The 17500-nt window shown below is 37.5% G+C and overlaps 1 protein-coding gene across 50 annotated transcripts in view; it reads right to left on the reverse strand.

Moving 5' to 3' along the window:
* Positions 1 to 17500, reverse strand: part of LOC113806204 (ensconsin) — a 366330-nt gene that overhangs the window by 9998 nt on the left and 338832 nt on the right. For 10 of the 50 annotated variants that reach the window (XM_070127939.1, XM_070127946.1, XM_070127931.1 and 7 more), the window contains 11 exons: positions 16976 to 16990; positions 15828 to 15995; positions 15048 to 15175; positions 14748 to 14875; positions 13088 to 13291; positions 10701 to 11198; positions 7109 to 7324; positions 6143 to 6906; positions 4954 to 5121; positions 4705 to 4848; positions 2624 to 3159 (listed from right to left, as the gene is read on the reverse strand). In XM_070127939.1, coding sequence (XP_069984040.1) covers positions 2624 to 3159; positions 4705 to 4848; positions 4954 to 5121; positions 6143 to 6906; positions 7109 to 7324; positions 10701 to 11198; positions 13088 to 13291; positions 14748 to 14875; positions 15048 to 15175; positions 15828 to 15995; positions 16976 to 16990 — 2969 coding nt within the window. Of the gene's footprint in view, positions 1 to 2623; positions 3160 to 4704; positions 4849 to 4953; positions 5122 to 6142; positions 6907 to 7108; positions 7325 to 10700; positions 11199 to 13087; positions 13544 to 14747; positions 14876 to 15047; positions 15176 to 15827; positions 15996 to 16975; positions 16991 to 17500 lie in introns of all 50 variants that reach the window. The other 40 variants (XM_070127965.1, XM_070127959.1, XM_070127945.1 and 37 more) reach the window with 20 other exon arrangements.

The raw sequence follows: 17500 nt of genomic DNA on the forward strand, positions 1-17500 counted from the left end.
GAGGGGAAAGAGAGAAAGAGGGAGGGAAAGAGAGAGAGAGGAAGGGAAAGAGAGAGAGGAGGAGGGAAAGAGAGAGAGAGGGAGGGAAAGAGAGAGAGAGGAAGGGAAAGAGAGAGAGAGAGAGGGAAAGAGAGAGAGAGGGAGGGAAAGAGAGAGAGAGGGAGGGAAAGAGAGAGAGAGGGAGGGAAAGAGAGAGAGAGGGAGGGGAAAAAGAGAGAGAGAGAGAGGGAAAGAGAGAGAGAGAGAGGAAAGAGGGAAAGAGAGAGAGAGAGAAAGAGAGAGGGGAAGAGAGAGAGAGAGAGAGAGAGAGAGAGAGAGAGAGAGAGAGATGACAGAGAGAGAGAGAGAGAGGAGTGAGAGAGAGAGAGAGAGAGAAGAGAGAGAGAGAAGGGAAAGAGAGAGAGAGAGAGGGAGGGAAAGAGAGAGAGAGAGAGAGGGAGGGAAAGAGAGAGAGAGAGAGGGAAGGAAAGAGTGAGGATGGAAAGAGAGAGAGAGAGGGAGGGAAAGAGAGAGAGAGAGAGGGAGGGAAAGAGAGAGAGAGAGAGGGAGGGAAAGAGTGAGAGAGAGAGGGAGGGAAAGAGTGAGAGAGAGAGGGAGGGAAAGAGTGAAACAGAGAGGGAGTGAAAGAGTGAAAGAGAGAGGGAGGGAAAGAGTGAGAGAGAGAGGGAGGGAAAGAAGTGAGAGAGAGAGGGAGGGAAGAGAGAGAGAGAGAGAGAGAGAGAGAGAGGAGAGAGAGGAGAGAGAGAGAGAGAGAGAGAGAGAGAGAGAGAGAGAGAGAGAGAGAGAGAGAGAGAGAGAGAATATACATTTTTCTTTCATTGGGCTTAATATCCTCATGTAAAATTCTTTCCATATATACATATTCAAAACACAATTCAGTTTCCCCCCTCCACCAATAGCTGTGGGATAGTCTCCTAATTTTGTCATCTTCTTCTTTTGACAGAAAACAATGATCTTTGCACATCACAAAGAATAATGTATCACTCTAATAGCAGCTATTGATAAGAAAACATTTTATATTTGTATATATATACAGCCACCTCTTTTAAGTCTCTTATGAAGAAGAGAAAAAAAATGCATGAATTTTGTAAATTGTGGGAAAAGTAAAAACAGTTTGCAATAGAACAATGATGCCTTGGAATTTACAATAATATTGCCGTGTTAATGACCTACACTTTCCTTATATTGAACTTTGATACAGTTTAAAGCTTTTTCATGAAATTAATGTTCAAGACACCTGCTGGAAAATTAATGATACAGTGCAAAATAATTACTTTGCACTTTAGGCTATACCCACTAAAAAGAGACATAAAAAATAATAAAAAAACAATAAAAAGAAAGAAAAATTACAAAACTAAAGTTGGAGAATTTGGTAACATTCAAGGGAAGAGAAATCAGTAGTACAGGACATGATATAAATAAAGATGTATCAACTAGTCAATTTTAAAGTGGCATAAATAATTAGTTTCCTGGTAAAGTGTTTCATGTGCTGCTATAGCAAAAATATTCAAAATAATGGAAAGAATGGAAGACATATGCATGGTCCCATGCTCATAAACAACATAAAAATAATGACTTTGGACTTAAAGGGGCCAATATCACTGCTAGGCATACTCTGCATTAATATTCTATAGGTAAATTAACACCCATACCTGAACTATAACATCAGACAAAGTAAAGCTTCATTAAATGTGTAAAAAGTCTTTGCTCTCCTAGAGTTCCTAAATAATCTGTTCAGTTAATGCAGGTTGTAGTGTGAGTCAGTTGTCTTTTGGTCCTTCTATCTGCACTATAAAAACTTTCAGACATCTGTGAACACCAAAGAAAAGTGCAAAAAAAGTTGTGACCTTAATGATAGGTATTATACAAATGCTTACATTACCAACCTTTCATTCCTTGAAGTCTGTAATTTGTTACAATGTTGAATTTAAGTTCATTGTGCTTTTAAAGAGGTTTCACTGCACATTAATTAAGAGCTTGGATTTGAACTTTTATTCTTCCTTTTGTTTAAACCTTTATCAGTAGTAAGATAGATGTATAAATTATATCCCTTTTCTGTGTGTCTTTTTTGTTGAGTTCCTTACAAGACAAATAAACAATCAAAATTAAATTCAAACAATTTTTCTAACAAGTTTAAAATATAGCAACACAGACTGTTTGAATAATATAATTTGATTTTTATTTCAACAATGTAATTGCACATGAGGGTTTTACACTCTGGGATTTTAGACAAAAATAAAAATAATCTCTTCATTATACTCATGCAAACAAAGCAATTTTTTGAAGGCAAAGAAAGGAACAAAATGTAACTGAAAACATAAAAACGACTCCACCTAAAAGCAGGTTTAAAGGAGAACTGAAACCAAACCCACTCCCTAATTTCATGACCACCTGACAAGTTAGAAATTACACTTCAGTCATTCACACATTCAGCCTATCCTTTCATCAATTATTTCCTCAAATGCTCCTCTTCAAGGAGCAACAAACAGCTACATAAAAAAAATAAAATAGACTAAGGGGTTCTTTGTGACCTATTTCTGTAAAATCCCTTTTCTGAGAGGTTAGACAATACATTAAATAATGAAGCAGATAAATTGCACACTCAGTAAAGATAAAAACTTACCCTTGACTGGTCTGTGCAGGCGTATTATCTACTCCGTTATGATTTACACTATGTACATCACTAATAGTTCCCAACAAGTCTACAGACTGTGTGGGAGTTGTGTCCATGGGCACTGGGGAATCTCCATTCACATGTGGCTCTTCAACTTTAACTGAGGCAATACCACTAATCAGGTCATCGACCATTGAGTTCTCTGTGGCTCGGGTCACCTCAACATTTGAATGCGTCAATTCAACACCCATGGAAGCTGAAGTCACATCGCTGGGAGGTGTTGCTGACTTGACAGCAGGTGTCTTAGAATCAGTTTCAACACCAGCTACTACAGCATTCTCCGAGACTGAGCCAGCACCAGGCTGTGATGGTCTGGATGAGGCATCACTTGAGGGCTGATCAGGCTGTGATGACATGTCACTTTGAGGCTGGCTGGAGCTCTCACTCTGGGAAACTAGAGCATTGATCATGGAGTCTGTCATGCTGCCACTCATGTCAGCCTCATTGAAGGCCTTGGTTTCATCAGATGGAGTCTTGGCTTCAGCCTAGAATATAAGGGATACCATGAGTAATAAGATCTATAAACCCCCTCAAATGTCAGTAACAGAAATAAGTAAGGCACAAATGATGTATGCTAAAATATCCATTAGAAAAGAATGGTACATTTTCTCATACATCACAAAGTGAACTGATTATACACCCACTCAGTATAGATGTCACTTGACTGTTCAATAATATTCACCCTATTAACATGCTAAAAGCAAAAATAATTTAATCAAATTATATCATATCTGTACACTTGAATTTAACTCAAGTATGATTTATATCAAGTCGTATTCCCATAAAATAAAGGGAAAAATCATATATACCAATATCACTATTTACCAACGTTCACCAACCTTAACAGAGCACATACTTTAAGACTTGCAATACTGTAATGCAATGACAATCCATCTATTATGAGAAAAAGATGGACCAGAGACAATAACCTACTGGCAAGAGTACAAGCACTGTTCGCTGATGCTTTGTTTTAATTGATTTTTATTCTTCACAAGAACTTGGTCACAAAAGAGTCAACTACAAGGCCTTCCATACCTCACCTATTTACTCCATTCATTGATTATGACATTACTAAATTTGATAACTTTTTTTTTAATGAAAATTCAAGGAAAAGGGTAAACAGGTGAGATCAGGTAAGCTGAGAAGTTCTCATTTCTTTTGTATAAACAAATTTAATAAAAAAAAATCACAGTGGACTGCTTATGTATACATGTAATCCTGGTGTCAACAGGTAAAGGAATCATGAAATGAGCAGATGAAAACATAAGAATACATGTAAACACTTCAATGAGCACTTCCAAAACCCTGAGTAATCAGGGCTGGATATAGCACACACAATTCTACCAATAAATTTGCTAGCAATGTCATATTCCTTATGATAAGAAGAAAATATCTTAAGACTTCCACAAATAGCTATATTTACCCACAAAGCCAACATCAGTTACTACTACACATTTTGCATTTTCCCAATATGAACCAATGAAGACTCCTTGGCACAAATACACTCTTGGTATTTTAAACTTCAAAATGCAGAGCAACATACAGAAAACCAAGCATTGCATGAGGCTTGAAAGTGTGTAGCACCTGCTACATGAAAAGTCTTATTCAAAATACAGTTATACTTTATTAATGACATCATGAACATTTCTCTTTTTACCTTGGAATTCGAAATATTAACTTCTACTTTATTCCATAACAAAACCTGAAAAAGCAATGTGGAATAGAATTCAAAAACAAAACATCTACATCATGAAATAGGTGTGGAACTATTCTTCAAGGTAATTCTCAAGTACTTAGATTTATCTCTATACCTTCTGGTATAACAATAAGAACCCTTATAGTATTAAACATAAAAATAAACCTTTAGTTCAACTAATTCACTGTCTTTCATTAAGATCTGACTCGCTAATGAACATAGAATCTTTTCTATAAGAATAATCAGAAAAAACTGAAGACTACTTAAAACACAAAGGTGAATAAATAAATAACCACATGCATTTACATTCAACCCAAAGACAAAAGAGACCCACCTTGGTAGGAGTGTTTGATCCTCCCTTGCCACGAGTCCTTGCCATGATGGCTGCAACACGGCTCTTGCGGGCCTGACGCTCTTCTTCTTCACGGCGAAGCTTTTCCTCTGCCTCAAGACGTTTCTGTTGCTCTATGCGCTCATTCTGAAAAACAAAATAGGAAAGTCAGACAAATAAAAATAATCAGAAAATAATGACATTAGTGGTTATATTAAGAATAACAGTAACTTATAATAATGATAATAATACCTCTTCCCTCTGCTTCTCTTCTTCTTCCTTTTTCTTTGCTTCTTCTTCTCGCTGGCGATCAGCTTCCTCAATTGCCTTTCTCAAGCGCTCCTCTTCAGCCTTCTTCTGCTCTTCAATCATCTTGAGGTACTCTTGCTCCTCTCTTCTTTCACGCTCTTCCTCTGCCAACTAAACAGTCAGTGTTAGTTTACCGTAATAACAGTTATTTGATCTTATTGAACACAGTCCTGCTTAATCTCTACAATCCTGGATGATATGACTATCACATCATGAAAAAAATTGGCTTGCAGGGTGGGTGACACAAACATGCCGTCATGTGAAAATCTGGCTGTGGGCCAGGGTGATGCAAACTTGCAGTCATGGGCATTTTGGCTGAAGGCCAAGGCGACGGGAAAGACTCGACACGAATGCACACATTGGGCATTTAGGAAGGGACTTTTGCAGTATTTCTATCAATAAGCGAGCGTGGAATGTAATGTCCATGAGCCATGACTGGAAGAGCACCAACTCAAGAAAGGTTGCTATTCCCATGCACAGGATTCCATTCCTGCCCACACAAAGACCGGTGGCACAGGTTGTATTACAAAAAACTGAATATGAAAAAAAAAGACAAATAACAAAACATTAGTTATTGTTGTTCTTCTTGCACTGAGTTATGGACTACCTAGAGAGATGATATTGAGTCTGTGCAAGGAAAAGTGTATTACTATCTGGATAAAGCAAATCAAATGACAAGTATGGACATTGGAAATTGGCAAAAAATCTAAAAACTTTTATGCAGAAAAAGAGAAAATAACATTGCAATGGGGAGGCATGAAGTTCATGCCTACAAGCTGCACACCCATCACAGTGGCCAATCAAGTAAGCCTAATACCCGCATTTTTGAGCCAAGTAGTGGCAATGAAGCACCTGGATCCAATGGGATTAATGAATGAACTACATAAAAATAATTAAAAGGAAATCTAAGTTCTTTTTTGTAAAAAATAAATAAATAAATAAGTACATAAACAAATCAATAAATTACTCCCTACAATGGTAATTAGAAATACTAGCAGGAAACAAAATGTAATGGTAATTACAAAATTTAGCGGGACACAAAATGTATAACTCCTGTATTCCAAATACATGATTTGTTATCTTCTATATTGGTTGTATTAAAAATACTTTCCTTTTCCTGATCAAAACATACCTGTTTCTGGCGTTCCAATTCAAGCTCTCTTTCCTTGGCCTCTCTTGCCTGACGCCGCTTTTCTGCAAGGGCTGCCTTGTAATCCTCCTCTGTTGCATACCCGGTGACAGGCTTATCTGCTGCCTTCTTGATCATGGTCTTTTCGGACTCCTCAGTCTTCTCCAAGTTCTCCTGAGAACCTTCCTTTTCCTTTGCTTTTGGAGTTTCGTTGTTTTCAGGCTCTTTTGCAATTGATTCTTGTGGCTTAGTAGGTGTGGGTTCCTCAGTGGGCTGCAATTTAGCATCAGTGTCATTTACTATGGGTTCAGCTGCAGGTTCAGCAGTGGGTTCAGCAACCTTTTCAGGCTGGCTCTCCTCAACAGGGGCAGGAACTGGGGCCTCCTGGCTGGCATCTGCAGTATCAGGCTTTACTTCTGCTGTAGCATCAGTTTCTGTCTTCTGCTGTTTAGTTTCCTTGTTATTCTGCTCAGCAGGTTTGTCTTCCTTTTGTGGAGAGGCCCTCTTTTCTTTTGATCCAGGAAGAGGTTTGCTTTCAACTGCCGGAGAATGCAGAGGGGTTGTCTTTGGAGTAGTCTTGGTCTTTGGTGTTGACTTACTCTTCTCTACAGCTTTTTTAGCTGCATTCTCAGCCTTAACCTGTGACGGAGTTTTCTTAGGTGTTGTAGCTTTTACTGGTGTGCGTGCTGGAGTGGCTGGAGCACTTCTGTCAGAGCCTGCACTCTTGGCCCTTGCTGGTTTTGTAGATGAAGTTGAGCCAACAGACACTGAAATAATTATCAGATCATATGAATAGTGGAATATATAATACATTAAATAAAAGAAGTATGTAAGACAAGTCATGGAAGGCTCGGAAGGCCTAGAAATCACTCTACAAAAGCTTTTTGGAAAGTAAAGAAGAGCAGGATCTGAGACAGCAGGCAAATCACAAGGCAAAGCAAAGAAGGTTTAGATATAGAAAACACATACATTTCCTCTCCATGGGCCTGCTTTCCCTGGAGGGTGTAACGGCATCTCTGGGTTTATCAGCTGAAGAGAGCGAAGATCCAGCAATGCTGAGAGGGCGAGGCTTGCGGGGAGAGGTGCGGGATCTGAGGGACACTTGGCTGCTGTTGTTTGATCCCTGACTCAATGCTGAGGTGGGACGTGAGGGAGAATTCGGGGTGACCGTTCCACTGCGCATGCCTGTGGGGGCAGAGCAAGCCAGCACGCTGTGTTAAGCTGGGCTTCAAACAATATACAGAAGCCAGCATAAGCTTGACAGACACACAAACACATATATGACATGACAAGTTTATCCATGGAAAGTTTTATGGACAATATGCTCATCTGGTCTTTCTAGCAATGTCTAATTAGAGTTGATTTTAATGCAGATGAATTGTAGACATGGCATCAGATTGCCATCTTAGCAAGTTTGAATCTCTATTCTATCATAAAGCACAGAACACAGAGCTAGAAGTTGCTACATTAATATCATTAAGACAGGATACTATACAGGTCATTCAAAGTTCTAGAACACTTGGGAGTAAATCAAAGAGGAAAAAAGAAGATGAAGGACCTAAGTGGATCTATATGTTAGCAGATGTGTGCTGTAGTATGTCAGATACAGTACTGCAAGATTAGAGAATCATTCAGGCATTTAATACCTGCTCAAACAAACGTCCTTTTCTTTGAAATGCAAAGTATGTATATACACAAACACACATACACCCATCAACATGTATCAGTTTAGTAATGTTTTTAGTAGGTCAAAACTTTGTTAATATCAGTAGTTGTTCATAACATATTGGTTAATTTGTTACCACATACCAATCAAGTGACAATTAACAACAATATTTCCAAACACTGCTGTTTGGAAAAAACTTCCAAGCTACTTATACTATACCTTTATTTCAGTTGATGGTGTTCCCACCACTTGTCACTTACCTCCAAGTCTACATAAGCCTACTGACTGACTTCACTGATGAGCAAGACTCAGGGGGGAGCCAAGCAAACCTACCATCAAGCTAAACTTTGTGGAGAAAATTATCTCAGTGGGAAGTTTCATCTCACAAGCAAACACAAGCTCAAAAGGCAAAAAATGACTGAATCAATATTTTCACATCCAAGTGGGTTGCATGTGTGAGGGTGGCTGGAGTGTAATCTTGTAAATACTTGTGATTTATGTGTGAGTATTTCAGTATAAGAATGTAAATGCTTTTGTATTTTGTGATTCAGGCGTGTCCATTCAAGTGTAAAGAACTGAACTTAGTTTGGGTGTCAAGCATTAACCTGTAATTCGAAAAGAGCATCATGCTATACATTCCATACTTGATTTTGATTTACATCTTTCTGATAGTGGTAACTGCTGTTGAAACTTTCCCATTTCCTATCTTTTGATTGAAAATTCAGACTTATTTATTCCTGTCATCATCACACTTACAAAAAATGCTATCCCTTTGAAAACAAATCCTCTATAGAGAATGCCTATATAAAAATTGAGGTCAATAACAGAATTATGCAAAAATAATCCATATATATAAACTCTGAAATGATTACCATACTTTCAAACTTGTACTAATACTCCCTATTGTAGTTCCAGACTAATGAGAGAAAAAAATAAATATATATTTGTTAACAAATACATTATTTCCAGGAGTGTAATAACTGAGGTGCAAGTGTATACAGAATGTTATGAAAGACTGATTGCAACAGGAAATAAAGAGAGATATTAAAAAGCTATAGAAAGTGGGAAAATTTCAGAAAGACTGACACATTAAAGAAATCCATCAACCAATGTTTGTGAATGAAAAAGTTTCTGTGTTGCACTATGTCTCCTCTGGATAGACTGATTTCTGTCATTAAGTAATCCAATGTCAGGCAATCAATATAAAGTACGATTGACTTGAACATAAGTCACTCACTAGCACCACACAACCAAGTTTCCTGTCTAGAGCATACATCTACAAGCTAGATTTGTAGCCTCAACTTGTTTTTGCAATGTTGTGGCCCTTGATTGACTGTCATAAAAAAAGCCTTTAAAAAAAGTCTTAGACTTAGCATAAAATTATATCTTCTGCTCCTTTTACATATGTGGGATCTCTTATAAATGAACTTACCAATACAGCACAAGAAAGAACAAACCTTTGTTCATACCTGATACTTTGTAAGTCTTACGTGACCATTCTAAAACACAGTAACATTTTCATTTCCTTTAAGCAATGTAAAGATTTCAGAATAAACAATTTCTTGGTAATCAACAAACACTGAAGGACGAGACTGAAAAAAAACCCACAGAACATGTCACAAACGCCTTGTCCCTAAATCTTAAATAAAACCATTTTGTGTCTTAAAACCATTGGATACAGTGTGAGAGTTTCCTTGTTGTGTGGAGCTACCATGTTACAGAGAATCATACCATCATGCTGGAGAAGCCATGGCACTCACAGAACATCACCAAAGTCAGGCAGGTAATGAGATAGCACAATACCCCAGAGGAAGCAGAGAGGCTGCGAGTGAGCAAGGAAGAGACACAGGGGCAGAAGCAGGGTGGGACTCAGACTTTCTTATCCCTATTTGAGTTATGGGTAACTCTTGTTGTAAATTTTAATATTCATTAGTGTGAGCTGTGTAATAAATGATATTCCTTTACCAGTTTAATATATTATGAAAATAATTAATAATCAATTGTTGTTAACATGGTGACATAATAGTTCCAAGATGGATTTAAGGCAACATGTTATTTAACACAAGATGACCAGAGAAAATCCAAGTACAATTTACTAGGACAAACAAAAATTGACTTTTCACTTATTCTAATAGTGGTAGTTTCATTTCATATCAAGAACCTAAAGTTTTTAACCAATTAACAGCGTGAAAGTCAGAATGATACTCTACAATACACATACAAATCATTAATGTGATGGTGGCAAAAACATCTGCACAAAGTAGCAATCATAGTGATCCACTCTAGACATGTACAATATTTTCTAGCAGCCTTGCAATGTGGAACAGACTATGGAACATTTTTACAGAAAAAAGCTTCACAGTCACCATCAGCAGCAGACTCTATCTATTGCCATTCTACTATATATATATATATGTATATATATATATATATATATATATATATATATATATATATATATATATATATATATATATATATATATATACATATATACACACACACACATATATATATACATACATATATGCACACATGTATATATATTATATATATATATATATATATATATATATATATATATATATATATATATATATATATATATATATATATATATATATATATATATATATATATATATATATATATATATATATATCAAGTGCCTCATACATATTGCCAGATTACATCTGTAGGAACTATCATCTGCCCATGCATATTTTTCTTATCTTGCATATATATTTAGGTCATTTTGAAAAATATGATTCAAAAGACATTTCATTTCAAAAGCAGTTTGGAAAGAGTAACATTAGCAAGTTATTATATACAAGTGTTCAATGTGATCCCATGAAGAGTGTGAGTCTGGGTCCCAGAGCCTGGCATGCAACCTACCTTGTGTTGTAGAGCTACTCTTCGTACTGCTGGTACTGCTGTCTCCACTGGATGTCAAGGCTACACCTCGCAGTTTTTTCTGTCTAAGCATCTCAGCACGTGTCATACGAGGCTGTGCCAGAGTGACAGAGCTGCGAGATACTCCTCTGTCCAATTGGCCACTTGTAATGTCCAGAGCGTGGCCAGTCTGGGTTCTGGTAGGTCGAGGGCCCAGGTGACACATGCTCTTGGACATGGTGCGAGCAGGCTGACTCATGCGCACAGAAGAAGGGGTAGTCTCATGCAGGGGTGCAAGAGGGGGGTTGCGTTGGCGTGGCCGGGCCAGTTCATCCAGCCTCCCCAGTGACAACGCCCTACCTGGCGATCGATGGCGAGGACTACTTCGAGTGCTGCCAGATGAGTCTCGCAAACTCGGCATTGCTGGCATCAGATCCGTACGTCGTCTTGCCGCTGAAGCAGGGATTGCTGCAGTCATTGATCTTGTCATAAGATCTTCACCTGCACACACATATATGCATTAATAGATTAGTATTAAAATAATTACTATTATCCTTAATTAAATACAAGTGGGTAACTCTATTTTCTGAAAACTTTCAGGGCTTACAATATTTCCAAGTTCCATCAATAGGTGAAGCATATTCCTTTATACATAGTAAGTACAAAAAGAGCAAAGATATTTATGCTGTCTGAATAATAGTGACTAATTCTGTTACCATCAAATTAAACAATTTACAAAGATTTACAGATTTACAGACACTGACACCCTAATAAATGCCCTGCAGATCAAGAGTGCAATTTTATAATGTACAGTTCATATTTAATTATTACTATAAAAGCACAGAGCACTGCTCAACTGATGTACAAAATTCTGAGGTATAAGCATCTATTCCTGATTACTTCATACAGCATCAAATAATATATCGTTACTCTGCTCTTTATTTAAAAATCAGTTTAGAAGTAAATCTAGAAGCATCTACTGGTCATCAGAATGTACACGCACTGGAAATGAATTACATATAAAACTGCATTTGGCAATACAGAAACTTTTGATTCTTTAGACAGACTCCTATTACTACACTACAATGCCAGTAATAGCATAGCAAAATTGCTTATCGAATATCTGCTGGTAATAAATGAGTAAATACATGAACAACTTCTTTGTAATTTCATTAATTCTTGATCCATAACAACTCCCTTTCCTAAACTAAATTCTGATGAATACAAAATTACATCAACATTAAGGACAAAATTTCTTTTGGAAATATATTTAGTAAAATATTACAATATGAAAGACATCATATCCATTCCACACAAACAACCCAATGACATCAAGAGAAAAGCTGCTTGTTGACTTAAAAGTGAATGCAATATATACTCATATGAATGTTCATCAAATAAGGTTATTATCTTGACTTTACAAATGTATTCCCTCAAAAAAGTTAAATGCAGCAATAAAGTATCCATATTCATGAGGACACTGACCTGTTTTGATAAAAAGGTTCTTTATATCTTTATGATTTGTGACTGATATCAAAACACTCTGACATTAATGGTCCTGAAATTCATCTGTATTATTGTCAAATGGAAGTTCTGAATGAGTAACTGAAACAAATAAATGAGTAGTAAAATACACCAATATTTGGAATGAACCAAAATATTCCATAATAAATGGCTAATAATTGAACAAACTCTCTACAGTCACAAAAAAGCACACAATGATGCAACAGAATAAATACAGAAAGAAATACAAAAAGAACATCTGGAGGACCAACTAAAGTAGCTGAGATGGCACCTGAAAAAATGAACGAGCACGAACATGCTTTAACATATTAATACCATGCAGATAAGAAAAATAATAATATAGCAAAAAGACTGCAGACAAATGCACATAGATGAGGATCTATCAAGGACTAGGGGAACTCAAAGATCAAAAAGCATTTGATCTATTTCTTTCTTCTTTTTTTCATTTTGTTATCATCAATTTGGAGTATACAGAACTGTTTTTACTCCCTGGAACCAAAGGGTCCTTCAATTAACAATCTCTATTGTTTTATTGATCACGGTGTGAATATGGATCCCACTCTCTAGAAGCCAATGTTAATGGAAGTGATTAACTGTGATGACCAATCTTAACCATTCCAGATAGGCCTAATATGCATTCATTTCTCCAGACACCTTTTTAAAAAGTTTGGTTAAAGGTAAATATGAGTTATCATTATTAAAGCTCAAGTCCAACAAATGCCACAAGACAATACTATTGAATACTTAAGGGTCTCTAAATATAAGAAGAAGCAATGAACACCATTCTCAGCTGTTAAAAGTAAGACATCTACAAGTAGAGCATTCCTTCAGGAGGCATCCTTGGGTTAGCCAACTTGCAAACTCACCACCAAAAGTGCACCCAGCCCCAGTAAATACAGAAGCAGTTCTACGAGAATAGCACGTGGAAGATGTGGGTGTCGTGGCCGGTGAGGGAGAGGCCAGGTTGCCGCTACCACCGCTAGTTTGATTTGCGGGACCCAGCGCAGTGAAGTTATCCCCAAACTCCCACACACAGAAACGTGATTGGGATGAGTTTGTTGGGGTTTTGTCTGAGGATGAGGATGATGTTGAAGAAGGAGGAGCAGAGGCATCTTTGGAAGAGTGGTGGTGAGTAGATTTAGGAGGCTGAGGGGTTGAGGATCTGACCCAAGAGAGGGCAGAGGGAGGGGTTTTGCGCTCCAGTGACGAGTCACGTGACTTGGTCAGCCGGGTACCTTGGGTAGTAGGGGGATGTTTTTGGTAGGTAGGGCTGCTGTCGTCCCAGTGAAACACTTCATACATCGAGCTCGACATACGCAGGTCTGTAACAACAATGTAACACTGTTGAACAGACATGCAAGGTGCAGCTTAGCAAGGGCAGTCGTAACTTTCTCTTGGAGTGAATAAAGAAGGAGCATTCTGTATGACTGACCATAGGTGTGGTGCAGTGATGAAGTCTGTGAAATGAGCAAGTGCTTGATTTGCTGTTCCAAACCCAAATGTGCTCTGTGAATGAATATACTGTGCAAATGTATAAATAACTTGATGCATCTCTTTCCACCGATCAGTAGTAATCTGGCGTATCCATATATGTAACTTAAAATTATAAAATCCTGTGTTTGATTCATGTATGAAGGAGGACTGGAGAAATGCAATGTCCAGAGTGTGACCTTATATGTGACACTGTGAGTGCATGAACTTAGAGAGTGTTAATATCTCCCATGTACAACTTCCTTCCTGTTAGTACATAGCATGGCCTGCTGTTTACTTGCCCTCCACCAGCTACAGGGAAATGAAGTAAACATTGTTCATGAATAATCTTGTAAAAATTCAATTCCTTTGCAAAATAACACAAAAGACTAAGAATTTTAAGGGATTTCTTCAGCTTAGGTTTTTATCTAACACAATCTATTTAACAACAGAACAATTTATATCAAGGAGAAAATCGGATTCAAAACCATATAACCTAACATAATTTTATGAGCGTCTTTTTATAACTATCACTACTCAAATTCATTTCAAGATAATTACTTAAAAATTATGCATCAAGCCTAAATAACTGAAGCAAAGGAAATAACCATCACTGTAGCCAAAAAATCAATATTGCGGCAACATCAATAACAACTTGCATACACTGCCAGATAAAAAACCTCAACAAAATCTAGCACTAAGTAGGGGCAACTGGTCAAGGCCTTCTTCACTGCTGGAATAAATTTGTTAAAAAAAACTAATAACAATTATAAAAATAGAAAATAAAAAATAAATGAAAAAGGTATCCAAATTTCCTATGTATTTATCAAAATACATATAAATATATCTCATATAAAAATAATGCCAGATATGTCTTTTATGCAATCAAAAATTGCACACTGACAGTAAATAAATGTGAACTTTAGGGGGCCATATATTTCACTCACAAGTATGCAACATTGCTAGGGACAGAATCCCTCTTTAGTTGAAATAAACGAAACATTGGTGCACAATCTGTGGTTATAATGGTACGGAATGCAGCACTCAGGCAACTACCTTCTGGCTTCCTGTCAAGGCTGTGGGCTGAAGTGGCGCGCTTACGGCTTAGGTCCATGTCTCCACCCTCCGATGCTCGCCTACTGATATTGGTATCTGCTAAGTGGACATTTGTTGTGGAGGTAGCCCTATAGAAAAAAAATGGAAGGGGGAAAAAAAAAAAATGATGATGAAAAATAGAGCATTACATTACTTATATATCCCTTGTAATGTAAAATACACATAACATATATATAATAAATTTTGAGCTATTTTGTATTCTGGACTATAATTCAATGTCATTTTTTTTTAATAACTCACCTACGAGATCCCCAGAATGTACTGGCACTATCTTTGGGATCCAACATACGAGGTGTGGAACTACCAAAGGCAAATACTATGTTGCTTTTTTCATTCCGTCTTTTTGATTCCAAGCGCTGTTCACGTTCCTGTGCGCAAAATCAAAGTCAAAATACATATAAAGTAGAGAAAAAGAGACAGTAGAGTAGAATAGAGAGAGAGAAAGAGAAGAGACAGAGAAAGAGAAATAGAAAGAGAAAGAGAGAGAGAGAGAGGGAAGGAGGGAAGGGAGGGAAGGGGAGGGGAGGGGAAGAGAGGGGGGGAGGGAGGGAGGGAGGGAGGGAGGGAAGGAGTGTGTGTGTGTGTGTGTGTGTGTGTGTGTGTGTGTGTGTGTGTGTGTGTGTGTGTGTGTGTGTGTGTGTGTGTGTGTGTGTGTGTGTGTGTGTGTGTGTGTGTGTGTGTGTGTGTGTGTGTGTGTGTGTGTGTGTGTGTGTGTGTGTGTGTGTGTGTGTGTGTGTGTGTGTGTGTGTGTGTGTATATATAACAAGAAAGGAAAAAGACAAAGTTAAGAGACAGAAAATAAAGCTACTAAAAAATATTCTCAATTACATTAATATTAATTCCACAAAGTATAATCTGCTTATCAGGAGCAGTACAAAGGCCCTTTTAGCTACCTTAAATCCAGATAATATTCACAAAGAAAGACAAGTTAAGGTACTGGCTATTGAGGAAGTATATATACAGATACATAAATAATTTTAAAAACCATGATCAGCTTTTGTGCTTTTTTCCCTTCCTTACCGCAGTCTTCCTTAAGACAGCTTCCCGGCGATCTTGCTCTGCCTGCTGAATTATTCGCTTGCGCTCCTCCACCTGTGAACGTCTGTCTGCATCTCGGAGCCTCATATCCTCCAAACGGCGCCTTCGTTCATTTTCCTGCTGCTCCCGGAATTTCTGCGCTGCTGCCGCCTGTTATGAGAGAAGACAAGAGAAATGATCTTGTTAAATTGTATAAAATAACTCCAAACTGATTCATTTCTTAAATAACTCACTTCAACTCTAAAAAGACTTGTTCTATTTAATAAGATAATGTTACCTCATCATCTTTGCACTACTTACATGCAAGAAAACTGAATTCCAAGCTAATGCAACAATTTTCAAACTTGTTTCCAGCTATCAGTAAAGCTATCTCTCAAAGTCATGATTCATTTGTAATAAAGCTCCTGGGTTAAGATTTGCTTTTAACTCAATTCTTATGCTAAGAGAAACTGGGGATCTACAACAGAAGAATTAATATAGGGAATGGAGAAACACCAATAAGAATGGTTGGCAAAGTTAGGAAATGACTGAAGTTCCAACAATCTTTAAATAATAAAAATAAAATCTAAATCATACTTTTTTTGTGGGGGAAGATTGCAAATACTGGAAAATAATAAAACAATAAAATTACTCATCACTCTGATGATCACAAATACTGGAAAACAAATAAGAAAGCCTGGGGCAGTATGGGCACTGGGTGAATACTCTGGTCATGATCTCAGTGCCACATAAAATTAATCAAATCAATTCTTAAATCAATGAAGCTACAGAGTATGAGGATCTGTAACAATTCAGATTTGTGATAATTCAGTTCAACATCCATGCTGGAAGCCCTCCATGAATCTGCTGTAGTTTGAGCCATGTAGCCAAATTCATGGATTTAGTATTACCTAACCTAAGAAAAAATGAACAAGCTGAACATTTACACATCTCTCTTCATGAACCTATTTCACACCTTGTAGTGTACTTAATGACTTACGGGTAAGACAGAGAGAGCTACAAGTAATACCTGGGTGTCTCAACCAGAACAGCACACAAAGAAAGATAAAAGACTAAAAAAAGCCCTGACTGTGGTACAAAAATATTTGAAACTAAATTAGGGATATGAAGCACAGAAGCACCTGGCATACCTTGGATTGATGGCCCTTAGGTATGAGAGTAAATAAAAACAAGGGCATTAGCATGTGGTGGGCTACACACTATCCTCATGGGTATGAGGTAACATATCATTATGGTGACACATCTAATTGTTCATTATATGTTTGCTAGGAAAATTTAGGGTTATTTGATAGTTTGATGTAATTCCCTAAAAACCTATCCAAAATGTGTGTTTGTGTTTGTGTTTGAGTTTGTGTATGTGTGTGTATGTGTATGTGTGTGTGTGTGTGTGTGTGTGTGTGTGTGTGTGTGTGTGTGTGTGTGTGTGTGTGTGTGTGTGTGTGTGTGTGTGTGTGTGTGTGTGTGTGTGTGTGTGTGTGTGTGTGTGTGTGTGTGTGTGTGTGTGTGTGTGTGTGTGTGTGTGTGTGTGTGTGTGTGTGTGTGTGTGTGTGTGTGTGTGTGTGTGCGTGCGTGCGTGCGTGCGTGTGTGCGTGTGTGTGTGTGTGTGTGTTGTGTGTGTGTGTGTGTGTGTGTGTGTGTGTGTGTGTGTGTGTGTG

The sequence above is a fragment of the Penaeus vannamei genome, chromosome 12, assembly GCF_042767895.1.
Source record: "Penaeus vannamei isolate JL-2024 chromosome 12, ASM4276789v1, whole genome shotgun sequence".
NCBI classification, from domain to species: Eukaryota; Metazoa; Arthropoda; class Malacostraca; order Decapoda; family Penaeidae; genus Penaeus; species Penaeus vannamei.